The sequence below is a fragment of the Nannospalax galili genome, unplaced genomic scaffold (assembly GCF_000622305.1).
Source record: "Nannospalax galili isolate Female #2095 unplaced genomic scaffold, S.galili_v1.0 scaffold879, whole genome shotgun sequence".
In the NCBI taxonomy this organism is placed as follows: Eukaryota; Metazoa; Chordata; class Mammalia; order Rodentia; family Spalacidae; genus Nannospalax; species Nannospalax galili.
This window is the reverse complement of record NW_008346261.1, coordinates 4242968-4264459: the sequence shown is the minus strand read 5'-3', so window position 1 is coordinate 4264459 and position 21492 is coordinate 4242968. Positions and strand designations below refer to the sequence as shown.

At 47.9% G+C, this 21492-nt stretch overlaps 1 protein-coding gene across 4 annotated transcripts in view; it reads left to right on the top strand.

The window, feature by feature from the left end:
- The window catches only part of Msi2 (musashi RNA binding protein 2), a 383451-nt gene that overhangs the window by 303564 nt on the left and 58395 nt on the right, over nucleotides 1-21492 (top strand). For all 4 annotated transcript variants that reach the window (XM_008842718.2, XM_029568072.1, XM_017800505.1 and 1 more), the window contains exon 8: nucleotides 7033-7115. In XM_008842718.2, coding sequence (XP_008840940.1) covers nucleotides 7033-7115 — 83 coding nt within the window. The remainder of the gene's footprint in view (nucleotides 1-7032; nucleotides 7116-21492) is intronic.

The window sequence follows — 21492 nt, the reverse complement described above, 5'->3', positions numbered from 1 at the left end:
TGCACCCAGAACACTTCCTTAGAGGCAGAGTGAGCATCCATCCACTCCCAAGCCAGTTCATGGTCCAGGAGTGTCTGCACATAATCCTGAGCTTATGATGGCTGCAATGCAAAAATGACTTGTAACTAAATTTTCACCACAGACTGGCTGGCTCACAGTTACCACCTGATTTCTGAGGTTTATCTTCGAATTTCAAGGTCAGATGTTGACCTGAGCATCCTCCAGTTGCATAGGAAAGAAAAGCACCTTTCCAGTTGAGAAACTAGCTCCCTTCTGGCAAATACCACCCACATTGCTTAATATCAATTTAGGGAATTCAGTCTTGTGCAGTCCCATGGAACTAGATTGGAAATCTGATAGTTCTCTTTCTGCTATCTGGCTCCATGCACACCTGAGATCGCGCCCCCCTTCTCCTCCCAGCCCCCAGAGGTGGCTGGAGAGGCGCAGGTGTGAGCTGGCTTGCTAAGTCCCTCTCCCCTCCTGATTAAGTGGTGTGAGGGAATAAGGGAGACTTGAGTCGACTCACACCGATCTCTGCCTCGCCTGTGAGCCAGCCACTTGTAATTCCCCACAGCCCCAGCCGGCTCTGCAAGGCAGAAAGAAATATGACCAGGCAAGTTGAGAAAATAAATTAAACTAAGTGTCAACTTTTCTTGTTTCTCTCCTCATTATTAAGAGATGGAATGGGGCTCGTTTATCAAGCAGAGGGAGAAATTAATTGACACGGCTTTAATACCATGATGTCTGGCATGTCCGCTCACATTCCTTCATTTTGGGGGAAAGGCATTTTATTATAGTTTACAGCAACCAGCTGCCAACTCCTGGTGTAAATGAGGAAGCAGGTGCATGAAGGATGCCATGATAGAGGGACTGCGACACCACCCTGAAGGGGACATACCAGGGAGGAAGAAAGGCCTGTTTGGTGACCATCAGGGAGGATGATAGCCAGCTCCTATCTCAGCTGGTTGCTGGACCGAAAGTCTGTGTAGTCGAACACTGTGTTGAGCCTGGAGGCTGTCCTGTGTATAGTATAGGTGAGGATGCCTGTTCTGTTCTTTGTTTTTTGTAAGACCAGGGAAGTGAGCACAGGTGTATTCCACTTGGTAACCCATCCTCACTTCAGGAAAACCTGTGATTAGAGTTCGGATGGAGTCAGAGAAGTTCCTCACCTTGTACCTGTCCTGGTGTTGAATGGCTTAGGAGATACTTGTGTTGATTTTCCATGTCAAAGTCTTCTTGGTTGTCCTCTAAAAACCCTCACTGCCCCTCACATGCCTTTCTGTTTGAGAAATCCAAATTGGCCATATGAGGAGAAGCAGGTATGTAGCTGCCCTGCCTTTCTATCCTTTCTCCTTGGCCTCCTGCAGGGATTCTGTGATGAGGGGCTCTTGCCCAGGTTGCAGACGAAATTTAAACTGTCCCGCCGTGATAGGAGGGAAGTGCACTGCAGCGGACATGGGGTCCCACCCAGGTTTTGATTCTTCATCTGCAGAGTGAGAAGGACCCTTCCTCCCCCAGGTGGGCATGGCACAGACTAGCTGGAAAAGGGCTCCCAGCAAGCACAGATAAGCTTATCGTGCTTTGTTAGAATTTCTGACGGTCCTAGGGATCAAACCCTGGACCTTGAAAGCATTCTATACACTGAGGCCTGTTCCCAGCTCCAGGCTTATGCTTTTTAACATTATTATACAGAGTGTAGACTGATTGTAAGTAACCACTTTGAATGCCAGGTATGAGCTATAACCAAGAGAGCCCAGTCCCTGGCTGGTGGAAAATGACTTCCTGCCCTAGTGAAGTTCATATTCACATTGGGGAATAAAAGCAGGCCCACTGTCGCCTTAGCCATTGCCCAACACCTAATGTCTAGAGATGTTCAGGGGTTGGCAGCTCAGACGGATTCCACGAAGTCAGGGTGTAGTGCAGTGACTGGCCCCATGTAGCCATCAATAATCGGAAACAAGTTGTTCCTTTTAGAACAACAGCCTAGTTATTTTTATCCCCTTGGAACCAATCAGTCTTCTGAATTATGTCTTTCTTGGGGCAAACCCAGGGCCTATGGAGCCTTTCCAGCCCCGCTATTCTGTCATGTGTACCATTCCTCTTGTGATGGGCCCCAGGAGAGCCTCAGACCTTCTCAATTCGGGGTCACCAGACAGTTGCTTTGCCAGATCCATTGTAGCCCATATAAGCTAGGAACATTCCAACTAGGGGAAAGAGGTATCCCTAGTTATCATATGACCACCTGAGGCTGAGTGCACTAAGCAGACACAAAAAGAGAAGTGCTGTGTGGTTGTACTTACAGAGACAATAAAGTAGAAGTTCCCTAGGGCTGGAGGACCAGGAAAAGAAGCTGCCATTTAATGAGTATAAGCATCAGTTTGGAATGATGAAAAAGTTCTGGAGATGGGAAGTGGTGAGGGCTTCATAGTGTCATAGTGTCAGTGTCCTTCATACCACTGGGCTGTGCCCTAAAAAATGCTTACGATAGAAAATTTTATGTTGCATATATTTTACCATCATTAAAACTTTATGTGAAAAGAGAAAAATAAAATGCCAAAAGAGGGTTTCGCCACTCATTACACTTCCCTCCCAAATTCCCAATCCCATTATTTTGGTCCTTAGATCCTCAGTTCAATTTATTTGGGGAGAGGGGTTGTTTACCACTGAGTACTAATTGATTGGAAATGATAATGCACCTGTGAGATAAAAATGATTATATGTTGAGGAATAACACTTATTGATAATTAAGTGTTTTATTGCTTCTTTGCTTCCCCAAATGGAATAAATAAATATTTTAGACATAATCAAGTTTGTTTTCTCTGTTGGGCCCAAACAGACAGGGGTGTTGAAGCGATATAGAGCCTTAGAATGCTACAAATGAGTCTTGACACCGCTGAGCTGTTATGCATTCAAGGTGCTGAGGCTCAAAGTCCAGGCTATCTCCTTTAATCAGGAAGAATCACTTTTGTGATCTGTATGTTTTGGGTACTGTGGGGTTAGGGAAGCAGACCAGCAGGGACAGTGTCAGAGTCAGAGTCTGGATGATGCTAAGAGCCTGCCTTTGGCTCCCTTGCAGCTACCTGCATTTAAAGCAATATTTTATTTATTATTTTTATTTGCAGATTAATATTTTTATATGAGTGTGTTGTCTGCATGTATGTAAGTGCACCTGTGTCACGCAATGCCCAAGGAGATCAGAAGAAGGCATTAGATCCCCTGGAACTGGAGTTAGGGATGGTCGTTAGCTGCCATGTATGTGCTGGGAATCAAATCCTGGATCCTTAGCAAAAGGAGCCAATGCTTGTGACCACTGAGCCATCCCTCCAGCTCCAGCCACCCGCATTTTAACTCTTAGCTGGCCACTTTCCTCCTGTCTGCTTGGTGGCTCAGCACAGCTCCTTGGTGGTAGGGACCTGGAGTTGAAGCAGTGATTTCCATGGGGGACCAAGAAGGAGTTGGGTGGCTGAAGAGATAGAGCTTCGCCCTTGCCTCTGATCCACAGTCAAGTGTATATGCTGGCCCAAGGAGGCTCCAAATCAGGCTGCCCTGTGTCTCTGGAGTGGCACTGGCTTCCCTGTCCATCCTGACAGCTGATGTGGGTTTTGCTCATTTACCCACACTCTCCTGCCTTCTGTCTAGAGTGGCATAATTGGGGAGCCAGCAGCCTGGCTACAGGATGTGTGTAGCCCCACTCTGTGGAGACGCAGAAGCCTGTCACCTTCACTGTATGAGTATCCTGTGACTGCCATGACAAATTACCGCAAATTTGGGGGCTGAAAACAGTAGCAGTCAGTTCTCACAGAGCAAAAGGCTGGGACTGCTTGCTCCGGAGTTGTGACAGTCTTTTTTTTTTTTTTTCGGTCTTTTTGAAACAGTGTCTCCCTGTAGCCCCAGCTGGTGGCCTGGAACTTGCTGTGTAGACCAGGCTGACCTGGAACTCACAGAGATCCACCTGCCTCTGCCTCTCAAATGCCGGGACTAAAGGTGTGCAACACCACAGCCAGCATAAGTGACAGTCTTTTCCTGCCTCTTTTGGTATCCAGTGACTCCTTGTTGTGGACACATCCCTTGTTCTGTGCCTGCCTGTGCCTCCCTGTGGTCTTTTCTCTTCATCTCAATCTCCTTTGTCTTATGAGGACACCTGTCATAGGACTTGGAGCCCTCCCTAAATCTGGGATCCTTAATCTTATTTGCAGAACCACTTTTTCCAAATAAGATTACATTATTGGGTTCCAGAGGTCAGGTTGTAGGTATATATTTGGAGGGCTACTATTCAACCCACTGTAATCATTCTAATTAGCAGTAGCGTTTTTAAAAAGAACAAGAAAAACAACTAGTTCACTTGGACTTGTTTTATTTGCAAGGTACTGAGGTTTAGAACTAGGCTGGAGAGTTTATCTTCACAGGCAGCTGTGGTCCACAGGCTGGAGGCAAGGGACATGAGGGAGGGGCAGGGTCTATCCCAGGTAGAGGCTCTCCATGACAAGTCCTTAGATCAACCATAGAGAGTGACTATCACAGGACACAGGTAGGAGCAGTGCATGCAGAAAGAAGAGCCAGATCAGTCAGGAGGCAGACTAGCAAGATGCTCAGATCCCAGAGGCACAGAAATGGCTCATTCCATCATCTGCTCAACACATACTGTGTTAGAGGTGCTGTTTCGTCCCAGAGACCTGTTGAGAACAAGGCCCCAATCCCTACCCTAGTCCAGCACAACTAGTTTGAGGTCCGTGCTGGTCCCTTCCTTCCCTGCATCCTTGTTGCCCCTTCTGTCCCTGGGGGTGTTTGGAAGAGTGATGGGTCATCATCCCTTCTTGTACGGCCAAGTGGGATCTGAGTTCTAGGATAGTGGGCAGGAAAAAGATGATTAACCAAAGAGATACAGGTCCCTGCTTATGCTGGGTATAGAGTACCTTCATGGGAAGTTTAGCCTGATGGTTTGAAGGCATCTCCCAACCTGGGCTTCCTGAAACACAGGAGGATGAGCACAGTATCCTTGGGAAGTCAAAAGTGTTTGAAGAAGTAAGGGAGCAAACATCAGACCCTCGAAAGTCCAGAGAGAGGTGCTTTTGATGTGTCTCTCCTCCATCTCTTCAGTGGCAAGTGGGATTAAGGGCTGAGAAGATGGTGACACCCAAAGAGAAGGAACCAGAAAGTCTTGTAGCTTTCTGTCCAGGAGCATGACTGGGGAAGGGAGCAGTGGATCCAAGCCTGGTAAGGGGCTAGGAGCTGTTTGGTTGGACTTCATATCAAACATGACGTGTGATGACTGCTTCAGACCTCAGGTTATTGACAACCCAACTTTTACCCAGTGACACTGGGGAAACTTGCCAGTTTTGGGCCCCTTCAACAGACCAGCGTGTTCTCCTTGAGGCATGCCTGACATCTGCCTCGTGTTTATAATGGGCTTAACTATGTATACTGGGGACATCAGCTCAGTATTTGGTACACAGAAACAAATGACACATTCTGAAGACCATGGTTGCATTTGTGTGGTGTTCCTTGTCCTCTCTTTTATTGTAAGTTGTTTGAATGCAGGGAATGGCCTTCCTTTCTTGAAGAATCTTCTAGAACCTGCAGCAGGAGCTGTGATATTTAAGCTCTGTGTGTCAGCTCCCTGCTCTCTGGTATTCCTTAGAAGGTGGTGGTATAGGTGGATTTATGAGCTCGGAGTGACCCTAAAGATTCTCCCTCCACTTGGGTGGCTGGGTACCAAAGCAGACACAGAAGCTGGAAAGGGGCACATCTGTATCTTACGCATTAGTCTGAAGTGTTCAGCATTGTATTCAGCCACATTTGTATCTTTGGGGCAAAGAGTGCCTTGGTTGAGACTGTTGTCACAAAAGTGCATAGCTTGTAAACAACAGAAGTCTATCATAGTTCTGGAAGCCAGAAGCCAGTGGTCAGTGTACCAGTGTGGTTGGTTTTAGTGAGGGCTCATTTTGGGCAGGAGAGAGAAAAGGGATCATGCCTTTTTATAAGGGCACCAATTTCAGTCACAAGGGTTCCATCCTCATGACCAACTTCACCTCCCAGAGACCTCCTTTTCTAACATCATGGCACTAGGAGGTAGATTTCAACATCTGAATCTGGCAGGTGAGGATTGGGGAGACAAAATAGTCAGTCAGTGACAGCTCTGGGAGTCCTGATCTAGGAAGTCATCCGAGTGACCTAGTGTCCAGTTGCACCACTTTCATTTGTACATGAGAAATGTGAGGTCCAGAGAGGAGAGGCAGCTGCCCAGGTTACAAGAGCTGCCTTGGCTAGATTGGAACCCAGGACCCCACCTAATCAGTGTCGTACCAACACTGCAGCTGTGTTCCATGCATGTGGTAGTGTGGTGCTTACTGAGTGGGGTCACAGATGGGGACGGATGCTGGAAACGCTGTTGGGGGTGAGAAGAGAAGAAAGGAAGGGGCAGGAGAGTGGAGAGAGGCACGCAGGATGCTGAGCGGCGGTCGCCTGCCAAAATTCTTCAGTGCAGCTTCTCTAGTAAAGCTGGTCTCCAGCCGAGTAAATACAGTGGATAGCTGACGGGCTGACAGCAGGCATCAGACAGTCTTAAACTGCCCCAAATCCACAGTGCTTTTGAAGCAGCAGTAGAAAAAGGATGCCCACGCAGAACAGAGGCCTACAACTTTTAATAGTTTCTTCCAGGCCTCAGGATGTCCTGATGAGGTATTAGAGGAAGTAATTCAGGAAGAAAAGGACAAATAACCGCCTCCACATGGAGGCCAACCCAAGGGCTGGCCATCACAGCTTGCAGAAAGAACCAATGTAGCCCTGTAGTGATTGCAAACAGCTGAGTTTGCTTCAGGGTAGAGGAAAGCCACACAGTGCTGGATGCATGTGGGTGAGATCATGAATGTTACCTCACTGTTGGAAGGGTGCTGGGTACAAATTGGAATTACTTCCTGGACCTCCAGGCCCCACCCACCCACATTTCCATCTGGAGCCTGTGCTGCCTGCTGGCTGGCCGACAGAAACCAAACTCACCCTTCCTATTTTCTCTTTTTTCTCTTTTCCCTTTAGGGTTTGGCTTTGTCACTTTTGAGAATGAAGACGTTGTAGAGAAAGTCTGTGAGATTCATTTCCATGAAATCAATAATAAAATGGTAAGTCTGGAGGGATTGCCCTGCATTGGGGCACCCCTTTCCCTGTGTGTACACCCCTGTCTTGTGGATGGCTGCGGTCTCTGTTATGCATGCAGTGAGTGAGCAGGATTAGGTATGAGGACCAGCTGTGAGAGTTGAGCCTTGTGAACAGTAGCAGTTGTGTAAAACAGCAGCCAACAGATTCTTTTTATAAAGACTAGCTGAGTGTGGTGATGCAGACCTGTAGTCCCAGCACTTGTACTCAGGAGACTGAGGCAGAAGGATTGTCACAAGGTCCAGGCCAGCCTGGTGGTCTACATAGTGAATTCCAGGCCAGCCAGGGATATATAGTGAGACCCGGCCTCAAAAAGCCAAAAATAACCTGGGGAGATAGCTCAGCTGGTGAAGTGCTTGCTTGTAAGCATGAGGACCTAAGTTTAATCTCTAGAAGCTGTATTTAAAAAGCTAGGCATGGTAAGGATGCTTGGAAGTCCAGCACTGGGGAGATGGACCCTGGAGGGTCTCTAGGGATCACTGGCCAGCCAGCCTACTCTAGTTGGTGAGTTCCAGATCAATGAGAAACTCTCAAAGAAAAGAAGAGGTGGGCAGCCACTGAGGAAGACTGCCAGAGGTAGTCTCCTGGCCTATGCATATGCACGCACGCACACAGAAACAACTGCACACACATACACAAAGCCAAAGTTAATAAAAATAAAAGGACAAATAGTATTACCAGCCTTAGGAGTGATTCAGCTGACAGTTGCAACTGCTCTGTGTTGTAATGCAGAAGTATCAATAGACTATACATATATGAATTTCATGTAAGTCTCACAGGTCTTAACCATCCCTCCCCTCCCCTCCCCCTGTGGACTCTAGCGTGCCAAGCAAGTACTCTATATTTTGCTATACTTTCAGCCCTCTCATTTTCTAACCATTTAAAAAATGTAAAAATAAATAAATAAGGGGCTGGAGAGGTGGCTCAGTGGTTGAGAGCACTGGCTGAGGACCTGGATTCAGTTCCCAGCACCCACATGATGGCTAGCAACTGTCTGTAACTCCAGTTCTAGGGGATCTGACATCCTCTGGCTTCTTTGGGTATTACACAACATGGTACATTTACGTACAGGTAGGCACACTCATACACATAAATTTTTTAAAATATTTAAATATTGGAACTTACAAAAAGGGTCAAGGACATGCAGGATGTGGCCCCATGGGCCCCAGTTTGCCATGCCCCTGGATTCAGATATGCTTTTGATGGGAGGCCTTTGAAGGGCAGATCCTAGGTAAAAGGCTTGCCAAGCTGTTTGTCTTTCTGCCTTTATAATCCACTGCCTCTTTCCCTCCCCTTGGCTTTTTGAAGTCCCTTTTCTTTGTCAGGGAAGCCTCAGGAGGAGGGAAGTGCCATTTTAGAATTCTGGGGAGCCTAGGTCGTCACCCATAGAAGCAGCCGCCAGAGGGCGCCATGCCCTGTGCAGTATGTGCCTGCTCTTTCGGCCATCTCTCCTCATCTCTCAAGCTGAGTGGGGGGTGACAGACCCCTTCTTTGTTGGTTCCAGAAAAAAAAAAACAAAAAAAAAAAAAAAAAAAAAAAAAAAAAAGGAAGCTCAGCAGGCATTTCTGGAACCATCTGCAGGTCCCCCAGAGCACAAACATTTTGGTTGGCCAGCAAAGCCTCTAGCCCTGAGAGAAAAGGGCGGACAAATGTGTGTTTCGATCACAGCTGTGACTTTGATATTTTCTCTCTTTTGTCAAAACATTCCTTGCTTCTGAAACATGCATTCAGATATGCATTGTATATTGGTCTGATATGTGTTCACCAACTTTAAATTCAATAATAGAGCTTTTAGTGTGGATAAGATCAAAGCAATCTGCTTAGCATGTGGTGCTATGGGCCTGATTCAATATTTGACTTGCTAATTTTTTCCCAGGGCACTAAAATAATATTGTTCATATTGTTCCTAGCCATCATATGCATCTGAAATGAAAATACTCTTTCTTTGCATAGTGTATGTTGGCGGCATCTGCACAGGCATTAAATTGTATGGGGGAGATAAGTGTAGAAGAGCAGCATGGGTTTCTTTGTGGGCTTTGTGCCCTCCAGATGCATCTCCCTCTCATTGGTACCCCCCACACACACACCCTCCATAGGTTACTACTTGCTATTTTAAAGCTAGAGAGGTGGAGAATTTACACCTGTATACAGATACATTGTTTATCCTCGCCAGAGCTTGCTGAGCAGCAGGGAGTGGTAGAGTCAGCAAAGGGTACAGGCAGATACCCTTCCTGGGTATCTTAACAGTTCATTGAGAAAGGCCCAAAGCAGGCAAGAAATGAATCTGAATATCATTATTGGCAGACTTTGAAATGAACCTAAGATACGGGCTGGGAAGGACTTTATCCTCCTCTCTATCTCAGTAGGGAAACTGAGGCCCAGAATCAGCCCCAAGGGCTACCCACATAGTGCCACATAGTAAAGGAACATAAGTTTTGAGCTTTCTGGCTGCCTAATAAGCTGTAAAGGCTCTTGTCTGAGCTTGAGGTGACTCTATCCCTCAGAGGACTCGGGGATCGGGGGATCAGGAAGTGTTGAGTGTCAGCTCCAGAAAGAGGAGCCATGAGCTGGCTGGAAGCCAGAGAGGCTGGTGGCTATTTTGCAGGCCTTTCCACTCTTCAGCCAGATGGAACTGACTCTGCTGTAAGAGTGCCTGTTTTCCTTTCATCTGGGGCTGGTACTTATACTATAAGAAATCAGCAAAAATGGAAGTGGACAGAGAAGGGAAGACATGGGGACAGAGTAGTTCAGAGTCCAGGCTTTGGAGTATTAGTACAAATTCCCAGCCAGTCATACCCTGGGGAGGAATTCAGAGGTCCCGTAAGGGGGCCAGGGGAGGTCACTGAGCTCTGGCAAGCAGAGCCAATGGTGTCGCTTCCCTGGGTTGTTGGAGGCCAAGTTTACCACCACGAGCAAAGGGCTTTGCACACTGCTTGCCACAGGGCTCAGACTTTACTGTCTTGACAGTTCTTCCTCCAGCCACCTCCCCCGGCTTTAAAGAAGGGTGGAATTTAGAGGGGGTTATGATAGAGGAGCCTGCAGCCAGGGTTACTTTTGAATTCACAATGAAAGGAAATGCATTTAAACCATGCTATGGACAGAATTTGAATGAGGGACCCATGGAAAACCGGAAGACCTCTAAGAAGGAGCCCAAACCCCTGCTAGAATGGACATAGGAGAGTTTGCTACGCTGATTGTGCTGTGAACCTGGAAAGGCCAATCTCCTTTGACCTTTGCCATTGCCCCCCCCCCCCCCAGCATGGGTGCCTGAAGCAACCACTTTCTTATATCCAAAGATCAAGATAGGTCTCAACACTGAGTCACAGAGTTAGGACTTGAATCCAGGATCTCTGGTCAATGGCCTTTGCCTGGTACTCATCAGACTTTATTAATACTTAGGAAATAAGTAAAGGAATCAGTGAGGGACCAACCATGTGACTATGAGGCACATGCCCCAGAGCAGTTTTCTGTCTAATTTAGTTGGTAAAGAGCCATTTCTGTCTAATTTGGTTGATGAATCTCATGGGTGTTTTAAAAATGGAGGGCCCATGCTAGGCACATGCCTTTAATTTAGCACTCAAGAGACAGAGGCAGGCAGATCTCTGTGAATTCAAGGCCAGCCTGGTCTACATAGCAAGTTCCAGGCCAGTCAGAGCTACACAGTGAGATCTTGTCTCAAAAACAAAACAAAGCAAAAAACCCTGAAGGCCCTTGAGCATCAGGGAGCCAGAGCAGGTGGAGGGCTATGGTGTTCCCCAGGTAGCCTTACCGTGAGGAGGTTATCTCTAGGGTAGGGTAGGAGTTTGGCCAAAAAGACCCCACATGGCACCTTCTAACATAGGTCACAAAGTAGCTAAAATTTTAGGGTGCCCATATTTCAGTTGCTAGACCCTTGCTTCATGAATTTTGCCTGATTTGATTATCACACTCCCTCTGGTATAGGCAAAATCAAACCATAATCCCCATTTTACAGACAGGCAAGGCAGAGATGAGGCAGCTTGCTCAAGAACACACAGTCATCAAGTGGTAACCCTTAGAATTCAGCATCAGAAAGCTATACTCAGGAGCTTGTGGTTGTACTGTGAGGCTGTCCCTCTCTGGGCCGGAAGGGACTATGATGATGGTCTTACTGGGTTATAAGGCCTCCTGTGGCCGATGAACATCCTTTCCTTCTCCCATATTGTGGCCCATGTGGTTTCTTAATCGCCTAGAAGGTCAGAGTAGACTAGCTCACTTGAAGGCCAGATTCCCAGCTAGGAAGGAAGACCAGATTTGGGTTTAGGGTTGCTAATCAGCCATGGATCCAAGCCTTTTCCATGAACCATGGATGTGGTGGGGAGCTGGCCACCACCCAAGCTTAGGGCCCAACTCAGGAGAGCTGAGATTTGGCTCCAGCTGGGACAAATGCATATGTGCCTGTCAGTAAACACAGTTCAGGCTTGGAGTGTCCTCATGACCCTCCCCTCTGGCCACTCCCCAAGCCCCAGCCGGGTGCAGCTAATAACGCCTCCCATGGCGGCATGCCCCTGATTGAAGAAGCCGGAGCAGCAGGGACACTTGCTTGATTAGCCGCCAGAGCCCAACCTGCGAGCAGCCTCCTCACAAGCAGCCTCCTCACACGCCAGGCAGCTGCAAGGAGGGAAGTGAGAATTGACACAAAGCCAGCTCCTGGGCTCCTCAGAGGCCTGGCGCAGCCCCCATCTCAAAATGATGCCAGGGAGTAGGCACCTTCGTTGGGTTAGAGCAAAGGGTAGTGTGTGGAAAGTGTCTGGTAGAGCCTTCTCTTAGACCTTGTTCAACGCACGGAATTGGTGTTCCCAGGTGCCGTGCTTTGTAGCCAGACACCACCTGCCTTCCTTGCAGCATGCTAAGTGAGCTTCCTGCCACCCAAGCTTGGAGCAAAGGAGGGACTTGCATGGTGGGACAGTCACAAGTGGTAGAGCTGAGATTTTTGTTGTTGTTGTTGTTGTTGTTGTATTTTTTTGTTTTTTTTTTAAAACTTTTCAGCTTTTAAAAAAAACATTGCTTATTTATTTGTGTCTGTGTGGGCATGTGCTATGTGCGGCAGTCAGAGGACAGCTTGGAGAAGTCTGCTCTCTCCATCCACATGTGGGTCCCAGGGATTGACCTTAGATCATCAGGCTTGGTAGCAAGCATCTTTACCCACTGAGCCAGTACCACAATAAAGAAAAAATGGGAAGGAGGGAGAGAGAGAAGGAGATGAAAGATGGAAAAACACATCTGATTTATGTATCTGGTGATTAGAGTTTAGAGTCCGGTTGGTTGGCTGGTTGGTTTTGTTTTATTTTAGCTTTTTGAGATAGGGTCTGCCTGTAGCCCCAGTTGCTATGTAGACCAGGCAGCCTCCATCTCACAGAGGTCCTTCTGCCTCTACCTCTGCCTCCTGAGTGTGTGCCACTATGCCTGACTTTAGAGTCTTTTTTCTTATTTCTTTAAGGCAGTCACACTTTAGAGAACTCTGCTAAGAAAGGTGTGGGTACAGCCTTGGAATGAAAGGAGGTCTGGTCCTGGATGATCAGCAGGTGGTCCCATGCCCTCAGTGGGCAGCCTGTGGGAACAGGGTCCTCCCAGCCCTCCCCATTCAGGAGAGATTTAAAGCTTAAGCTCCAGTGGAGGATCTGTGCTAATGATGGACACCATGGACCATGGGACGCTGTGGGCCATAAATCATTCAACCAATGGCAGAGGAAAAGCCCATGGGAATAAGGGGATATGGAGTGGGGATGAGACAGGCCTAGTTTGGCCTGATACCCAGATGCCCCTGCTAGTGCCCTTAGTACTACCCCTCAGTCTTTCTCAACTGAGAGAGACCAGCTAGCCCCAGGAAATTCTCAGAGTCCAGATATCTTCTTTACTGTGCCTTTCTGTTCTGACCATCTTGGGAGAACAGATCCTCCTGGGTGATGTTCACATGTCCTTGTCCCCAGGTCAGGACCCGCTGGGTCATTTAGAGACACTGAGAGCTTTAGAACCTGAGCTTAAGCCCTGACACACCACTGATTGTTCTGTGACCCAAGGAAGCCCTAGTTCAATTCCTGGCCCCAGAAACCTTTACTGCTCTGTGGTCACATTTATAATCTGGAGGGCTGCCCACCCAAAAGCAGCAAGTGGTGACACCTGGTGACAGCAGGTGCCCTCCATTTTACCTAAGCCAGGAGCCAAGCTTTCTAAAGGGCCAGATAGTAAAGATTTAAGGCTTGAAGGACCATACGGTCTCTGTCACAGCTTTTCAGCTCTGCCTTTGTAGCCAAACAGAGCCACAGAAAGCATGTAAATGACCGGGTGTGGCTGTGTTCAAATAAAACCTAATTTACACAAACAGGATGGCACCAACTGGATTTAGCCCACTGATCATCCTTTGCAACTGAGGCCTAAACTGGTCTAGTGTGGGTGCTGTTTGTCTCTAGGACCTTGAGGAAGGAGATGATCAGTCAGGCTCACTATAGAAGAGTGCTTTGTGAAGCAGAGAAGAGAGGGTGCCCTCCACAGACGCTGGGACCTGGTAGCCTGCAGTAGTGCCTTCCTTCATGAGAGAGCACCCAGCCATGAGCAGGGGAAGGATGACGGAAAAGTCAGAGGGCAGTGCTGTTCACCTCACAGGCTTTCCTGGCAGAGGGCTCCACAAACTCCCTGCTGAACACCACACAGCGCCGTGCAGAGCAGTACCACTACTTGCTGTGTGGCTTTGGGCAAGGTAACATCTGTGCTTGCCTCCTCCTCCTGTAGAAAGGGGCATAGTGGTGACTACCACAAAGAGGACTGAGTCTGGGGACTCTTACAGGGTTTGTAACAGAGCCAGGCCATGCCATGCTCCATCAGAGTGATTGATCATCTTTTTTTAATGTCATCATCATCATCCTCACACTCATTTTTACTAAATAAATATAAGCTCCTCAGGGAAGAAGGCTGCAAGACCAGGCAGTACTGGGTCCTGAGTCGACGGGGGGGGGGGGGGGGGGCACGGACACCGGTTAGAGGAGGCACACAGGCTCTAACAGAGCAGCTGAATCCTGAGATGGGATTTTTTAGGTCCTAGAAAAGCTGAGTCAGACCCTTCAGCTGAATCATCCTTTGGGGAGATTCCAGAAAACCCACTTCCAAGAGCAAAGCTTGGTGTGGTCGTGGTCTCTGGCTTGGCCTCTTCAGCTCAGAGAACACTTAGAGGACCAGGCCCTTAAACTAAGGGCCCAGAGGAGCAAGGTACAGCAGAACAAAAAGAGAGACCCAAGTTGGCCTCTCAGATTCAAGACCATAGTGCTAGGCCAAGCTGCCCCGAGAGACTCCCAGAGCCTAGGGTGGGTATCTGTGCTCTGCTCCTGGCAGAATGCCTGTTGACAAGGTTCTTATCCCCTCCCTCAGGCATCGTCCTCATCCCCAAAGACTGAAATGAAGCTCAGTAGGGAACCAGCCCAAAAAGTGGGGGTGGCCGGTGAGTGGAATTAACTGGGCTTCTGTGTTCAGGATCCTATTTGTAGCATCATTCTCGCTCGTAAGCTAATTTTAGCCTTCCATTCTGCTTCTGTTACCATTTATAAAATGAGAATGTCAAATACAATATTAAACAAGCAGGATGAAGGCTAAAAAAGAAATGGCAGAGAAGCATTTAATAAATGAATCCCGTGTTTATGTGGGGGAGGAAGAGATCCCGTGCCCCACGCATCACACACGCATGTGTGCACACGCCTGTTTGTGTATAGGCTCTGCTAATGGGAGCCAAGTGATTTGTGTGTTGGAGGAGACCTGGGGAGGAGAGGTGGAGGGGCAAGTCAGGGCGGTCTGTGGGAAATGTGCGCCATGTGCTCTCTAGGCAGAAGTAATTTGGCCTGCAGGGAAGTAGCCACTCAGTCCAGGAGTTCTGGCCTGTTTGCCCTTCATTCATCCTCTAGCCAAGTCAATAGAAGAAGAAGGGAGGAGAACTGGATGCTGAACCTCTGTGCTTTTCCACACATGCTGAGCTGGCATGGCCCCCACCAACCCACAGGGTATAAATTCTTGAGAGGGGAACATGCAGAAGCCACTAGAAGAGGCTCTCCCTTCAGGCCTGGTCCTTCACTTGACCTCTTCTTAAAGCTGTCCCACCCCACATCCCAGGAGTTTCAGGCTGGTACTAAAGTAACTTCTTTTCCTATTGTCTCTACTACATGGTTAAGTGAAGCCCACCCTGGACTGGGGTGGTTACCCACGCTGTCTTATGATAAGATTTGGACACCTACAGAGGCGCTACGCTTCCTCTTCACTTTGAAATGTCCTTGCAGGTGCCGGCAAAGACAGTGCAGCTGGTGCTGTCACCATCAGCTTTTTCTTCAAATAGTGCAGCCTGCCAGCCCCCTAGCACACCTTGCTGATGAATGCAGGGATCTGGGGATTACCTGGCTGGCGGGGGGGGGGTAGGAACATGGCTGAGCCGTGCATGTGGGAGGGGCAGCTGCTTTCTCTCTTGGGGGTAAAGTGAGCACAAGTATGAATTGGCTTTATCTAATCCTTGAAAGACTCTGGGTGGACCAGGGTGTAAGATGTGACTCCCTCTTCTCCCCGAGAAAGTAGTTTGTGGGATTGTCTCTCTACAGCATTCCTATGGAGTGGGCACTTTGCCTAACAGATGAGAGGCAGAGAAATTGGTCAGCAGCTCTCAGCACCCAGAGCCAGCATGTAGACCAGAGTCAGTGCAAAGCTCTAGTTGAGACTGCTGCGTGTCACATGAGGCCCATCCTTCCCTGGGAACAGGGTGCAATTATTGGGGTGCATTTCTCAGGCAGCATCGGAAGCCCGCACCTCACCACCCACTGCTCAGACTCTGGATAGCTCCAAAGCCACAACCCCCTGTATTCCACTCTGTGTCCATAGCTGATCCTGCCTGGTAAATGCTCAGTGCTTAATATTATTGGTTTATGACCTACTTCGCTTTGCCATCGCTGATTTTAATAAAACACCAAGCTAGGAAACAGTGGATGAAATTAATTCTGTAAGTGTTAAGGAAATTAATTTTGGAAGCTGAAGTCAGGAATGACTTTGTGGAAGAAATAGCTCTCAAGGGCTGGGGAGGGGCTGAGAGGCCAGGACCCAGAGGAGGGAGCTGGGGTTTGAATTTGGGAGCTCTGCTGTTGGGTCCTGGCTGTGCTCTGTGATATGGACGAGTTTCCTCTCAAAGCCTCAGTTTCTTTCTTTCTTTTTTTTTTTTGAGGGATCTCCCTGTAGCCCCAGCTGGCCTCGAACTCACGATGTAGACCAAGCTGGCCTCGAACTCACAGAGATCCGCCTGCCTCTGCCTCCCAAGTGCTGGGACTAAAGGCGTGCGACACCACGCCCGGCAAGGCTCAGTTTCTTTATCAATGAAGGGGTCAATTGCAAGGGGGCCAGTTAGTTTGTCCCACCAAGGAAATGGAGTCCAGTGCAGTGAAATGATTGAGAATAGGGGGCATTGTCTGAGACCTTCATGTGCCGCACACTCTGCTTGATAACCATTGTGTGGGTATGTTATATGAGCTATGAAAGCATCTTACACATCATGTCTGTGTAAGTCCCACCGGATTCTGGTGGTTTCCACCCATGGGTCCAGGCCATTTATGACCAGCATATGTCCTCAAGGCAGATGGCACAGCTGGTCTTCATCACCTCCCATGCTGGCATGCCCATTGCTGTCTGTACCGCAGTTGTCCCCTCATATCACCACATGGCTTCCGTGTCCACAAGGACCTGTGTGTAGTTAAATCAGACAAGACCACATACAGGTGACCTGTCCGGTACTTAGCCACCAGATCTCCTCTGAGTCTTCCATATGAACCTACCGCAACCCTGCAAAGCATCTTGCTTTCCACGGGGTCCCCAGAAAGGCAGAGGCTAGGAGGAAGGCAGTAGCTGCATGGGTAGGAGCTCGGGGGTTTTCTGGAGGTTGCTAGCCTTCTCCTGCCCTTGGAGACATCTGTGTGGCTGTCAGATTCTGGCTTAAAAAAAAAAAAAACTGAGTCTTTACATTTTTGCCTCCTCTCCCCTTCTCTGAGGCCATTGGAAGTAGTCAGCTTGGGGCATCAGATGGACACAGTTCACCTGGAATCCTCTAGAACTGGCTAGAGAGGAACTACAGCTTGACTGGGGAAGAGACCAAGCTGATCCTGGGTCAGGGCCTAGGCAGGCCTCTTGGGTACAAAGACAAGTACCGAAACAGAAACTGCAGGGCATTCTCCCTTGAGCTCTCTGTTCCCTTCCCCTTCCCACCAGCCAGACAGCTAGACAGTCAAGGTCAGTGTCTGCACACTAGAGGATTTTATCCTTGAAACACGACTCTCACTCCCTTGAGAAGTGAATAGTTTCTAACATGAGATCTGTTTGCACACACTGGTCCCTTCAGGCCAGACAGAGCCCCCTTGTTCCACACAGTACATCCAGGCCACAGGTACATCACTTAGGTTTCCTTCTGGCCCCAGGGCTGCATACTGACTGGGAGGGTTTGTGTAGGGAGCAGAGAAAACAAAAGCCTTTTCAGCTCTCTGCAAAGACACCCAGCTATGAGCTTTCCTCCACAAGGACTTCCCAGTGCCCCCTGACCCTGACAGGGGCTATGGCTGTAAGTACACCTGTGTTGAAATCCCAGCCCTGTAGCACTGGCTAGCTGTCTGAAGTCTGGGATTCAGTTTCCTGTTCTAGAACATGGTGTGTGCAAGGAATAATGGTACATGCCTGTAGTCCCAGCTGCTCAGGATGCCAAGACAGGAAGATACTGAGTTCAAGGGCAACCTAGCTACATAGGTAATGTAGCAAGATCCTAAAAGGATATCCTTGTGTTGCTATAAAGGGGAATCATTGAACCCATTGGCAAAAAGGAATATGAAAGCTGGATTGAAGTGCCATATCCATACTGAGATTGGTAACTGTTCTGGTTACTAGAATGCCCTCATGTCTAGAACATAAAACCCACAAAGTATGCAGCTTACTGTCACACAGAAGTTTTTAGGATTTTCCTCTCTTGCAGTGCTGGGGATCAAACACAGAGCCATGTATAATGCAGGTGCTCAGCCACTGAGCTACATCCCAACCCCTTGTATGCAGTGTTCTCAAATGAGAAACATGTACATACCCTGACCCCTCCAGATGCAGGCAAGAAGTGTTTGCCAATGGTAAGGCATAAGTGACAGAAGATGCAGGGATGCATTGTGGGTAAAAGGACCACCACTGTTCTTCATGCTGTCTTTGTGACTTTTCTGTAAGTTTGAAATTATGTCTGAATTAAGAGTTAGAAACAATAGGGCTGAGGATGTAGCTCAATGGAAGAGCACTTGCCTAGCATGCACAAGGCCCTGGGTTTGATCCCCAACACCAAAAAAAAGGAAAGAAAAGAAGAGGAAAGGAGGATGAAAGATACAACAAACTTTTCTAAGTTACCATGGATACCAGTGGGATGAGTCTCTCTCCCACCCCAAGATGCATGGATATGTAATGACCCCATAGGCTCACAATAGGCCTTTGACATATGTTCATAGGAGCCTGTTACGGCCTTGATTGACCCAGGGGTAAAGAGGCTTCCATTAGGTTTTTGTTCTAAAGCCACAATCTTGGGAAGCCTTACACTCTCCAAGACCAGTTTATCTAGTTGAGCAACATATTAAAAAGAATGTAATTTCGAAGCAAATTCTGTATAAATGGTTGTTGGGGGATGAAATGGAGTGTGAGACATATCCCTGACTTTGGCCCTGGGCATGGAGTTGTTTTGTGGCTTTGCTGACTGTGGGGTTTGATCTGCTAAAAAAAAGTAGAGGTCTGGTCTTTCTGGAGTGAGACATTAGTCACAAGTGGCCTCTGAGGCTTCTTTTAAGCATAAAGCCACATGAAATGCCTGCTCCCTTCCACACACCCCAAGGCAACTGCCCTTCAAACAGTGGCAATAGCAGCCTTTTGTGACAAGAGTTGATAGGAGAGAATCAGCAAAACAGAAGATGCACCTTCCTCCAGATCTACCCTCAAGGCCTCCATGGGGTAAGCACTTTGGGAGGGTACTCTTCTATGTGTGGGTGGTGGGAATACTCACTACATATGGGGGTCCTACTAGTTGGTGCACAAACAAATGAAGCCTGGTCACCAGGAGAACCACCTCTCCCTTGTTTCTGATGGCCATGGGTAGCCACACATGCCTGTGTGTCTGCAAAAAGAAGGGAGCTTGTATGCTCTTCCACTGCCCCGTGGTATCAGCAGACCTCAGTGTCCACTTCCCCAAGAACCTAGCCTGCCAGACACCAGGATGCTAGGAATGCTTCCTGGCCTTTCCTCCACCTGTCAGTGATTTCATGTGGTGGTTATCTCCAAAAATGTTCACACTTTGTGTCCTGTCTTCCCACACTGGCTCTAAGCTGGACAGTGGAATGTGATGGAAGTTACATGGTATGAGTCCCAAGGCTGGGTTAGAAGCCTGACAACTTCTGCAGAGTTACTTGGAATGTTCATGCAGCAGTCTCAGACCCCAAACCAGTCAAGGCTTTCTCTGACCATAGGTCATAAGACACAAGCTTGCCTATGCCCTGTCAACTCAAAGTCATGAAAAAGGTGATCTGTGCTTACATAAAGTCATTGTTTAGGGACAGTTGTCCAGTAGTTGATATCTGGAACATGGTACATGGCCAAATGACCTGAGTCTAAGCCTAAAAGTGGTGTAGTTCATTGCGCACTTGCATATATCCTTGGTGAACACGACAGTGGCAGCTGCTTCTCTCTCAGTGGAATGAAAGCTCTCAGAAGCACGGGCTCACCTTGTTTACCATTGACTCCCCTACCACTGGCCTTCACATTGAGTTCCTCAACATCACTGAATTAAGCAGCCCGAATCTCCAAAAGAAGGGGAGCTGTTCGAGCAACCCTCTGGTCCTGTGAATTCTTTCTAGAATCCTGTACCACAGAGCCAGGGCAAGCTCCCCGCTGTGTCCACTGTCTCTCCCTGTCTCTCAAATGCCCCAGACAGTCAACCCCCCCCCCCAGAGGGTACACATGCCATGGCCTCTGGCCTCAGAGACCACTCACAGTGACAGGGCGGGTGGTTGACAGAGCTCCTGTTGTCGGTACTGCCAAAATGCCACCAGCAAAGACAGTAGAATTAAACCAGCTGCCAGCACTGCTCAGTGCAAGAGGAGTAGGTGGGTTTGTTTAAAACACTTCTATTACAGTTAGTTAACCTTTATGTTCCCTAAATGAAAATTGTATAAACCTGAAATTTTCGTTGATCAGGTTGCCTAGGAACAGGCAGCAGGTTTTCATAAGACAATGCAATAGATTGCCACCGATAGGGCTATTAGGAGGTGAGCTGGTTAGCAGCATTATTCCTCATCCTGGTGTCAGCAGTAGGTAATTATCTGTCTCCCTGCTCAGGGCACGCCCATCTTCCTGGGCTGGGGCAGGTTCATGCAAGGAGACTTCTCAGCTTGTTGCTCTGGGATTTGGGGCGGGCAAAAGCAGGGACTGGGGCCAATCACCATGCTTAGGCTGTGAGGCGAAATCTAAAAGGCACAGTTTGATGGAGTTTCTTGCTTTTGAATCATCTTTCCTCCCCTACTTGCAACAGTAATCCCACATTAACTCTGTTGGTGATGATCTCCTGCACTGTTTTATGAAAACATGTAGCCCTAGGAGAATGCTTGGAAAATAAATAATAGAATGTACGATCATTTTTAAGGCACTCTGAGACAATGTTGGTATGCCTTTTGAGTATTTTTTTTTAGCTGTTTTAAAATTTTTATTTTATGTATATGGATGTTTTGCCTGCATGTAAGTAAATGCACCCTGTGTGCATTGCCTACAGAGGCCAAAAGGGGGCATCAGATCCCTTGGAACTGGAGTTAGAAGTCATCATTAACTGTTACGTGGGTGCTGGAAACTGAACCCAGGTCCCCTGTAAGAGCAACCAGTACTCTTAACTGTTGAGCCATCTCTCCAACCCATTTTTAGTATTTTTAAATATATCATACACACTTATTTTCCACAAGGTCACTCCCATTTGCATTTATACTCCTGCAGTTAGGATAAACAGCATTCTGGTTTGTCTGGGAGTGAGGAGTTCCCAGTACCAGTACCTACACCGTCAGGTGATTGTTAGTAGCTTTCAGTGGGGCTGGACCAAACTCACCTTCATCAGTTCACCTTCCCATTTTTTACCTTTTAAAATTACATCATTTATTTTTATTATTTTTTTAACTTTAAAAAATTTGTTGAGAATTTCATACATGCATATAGGGTGTTTTGATCAAATCCACACCCACTCCCTCCCCTCCAACTCCTCCCATATCTCCCCATCACTTTTTTCCTTCCAACTTCATGTACTCTAACATGTACTCTTCATGCTACTCT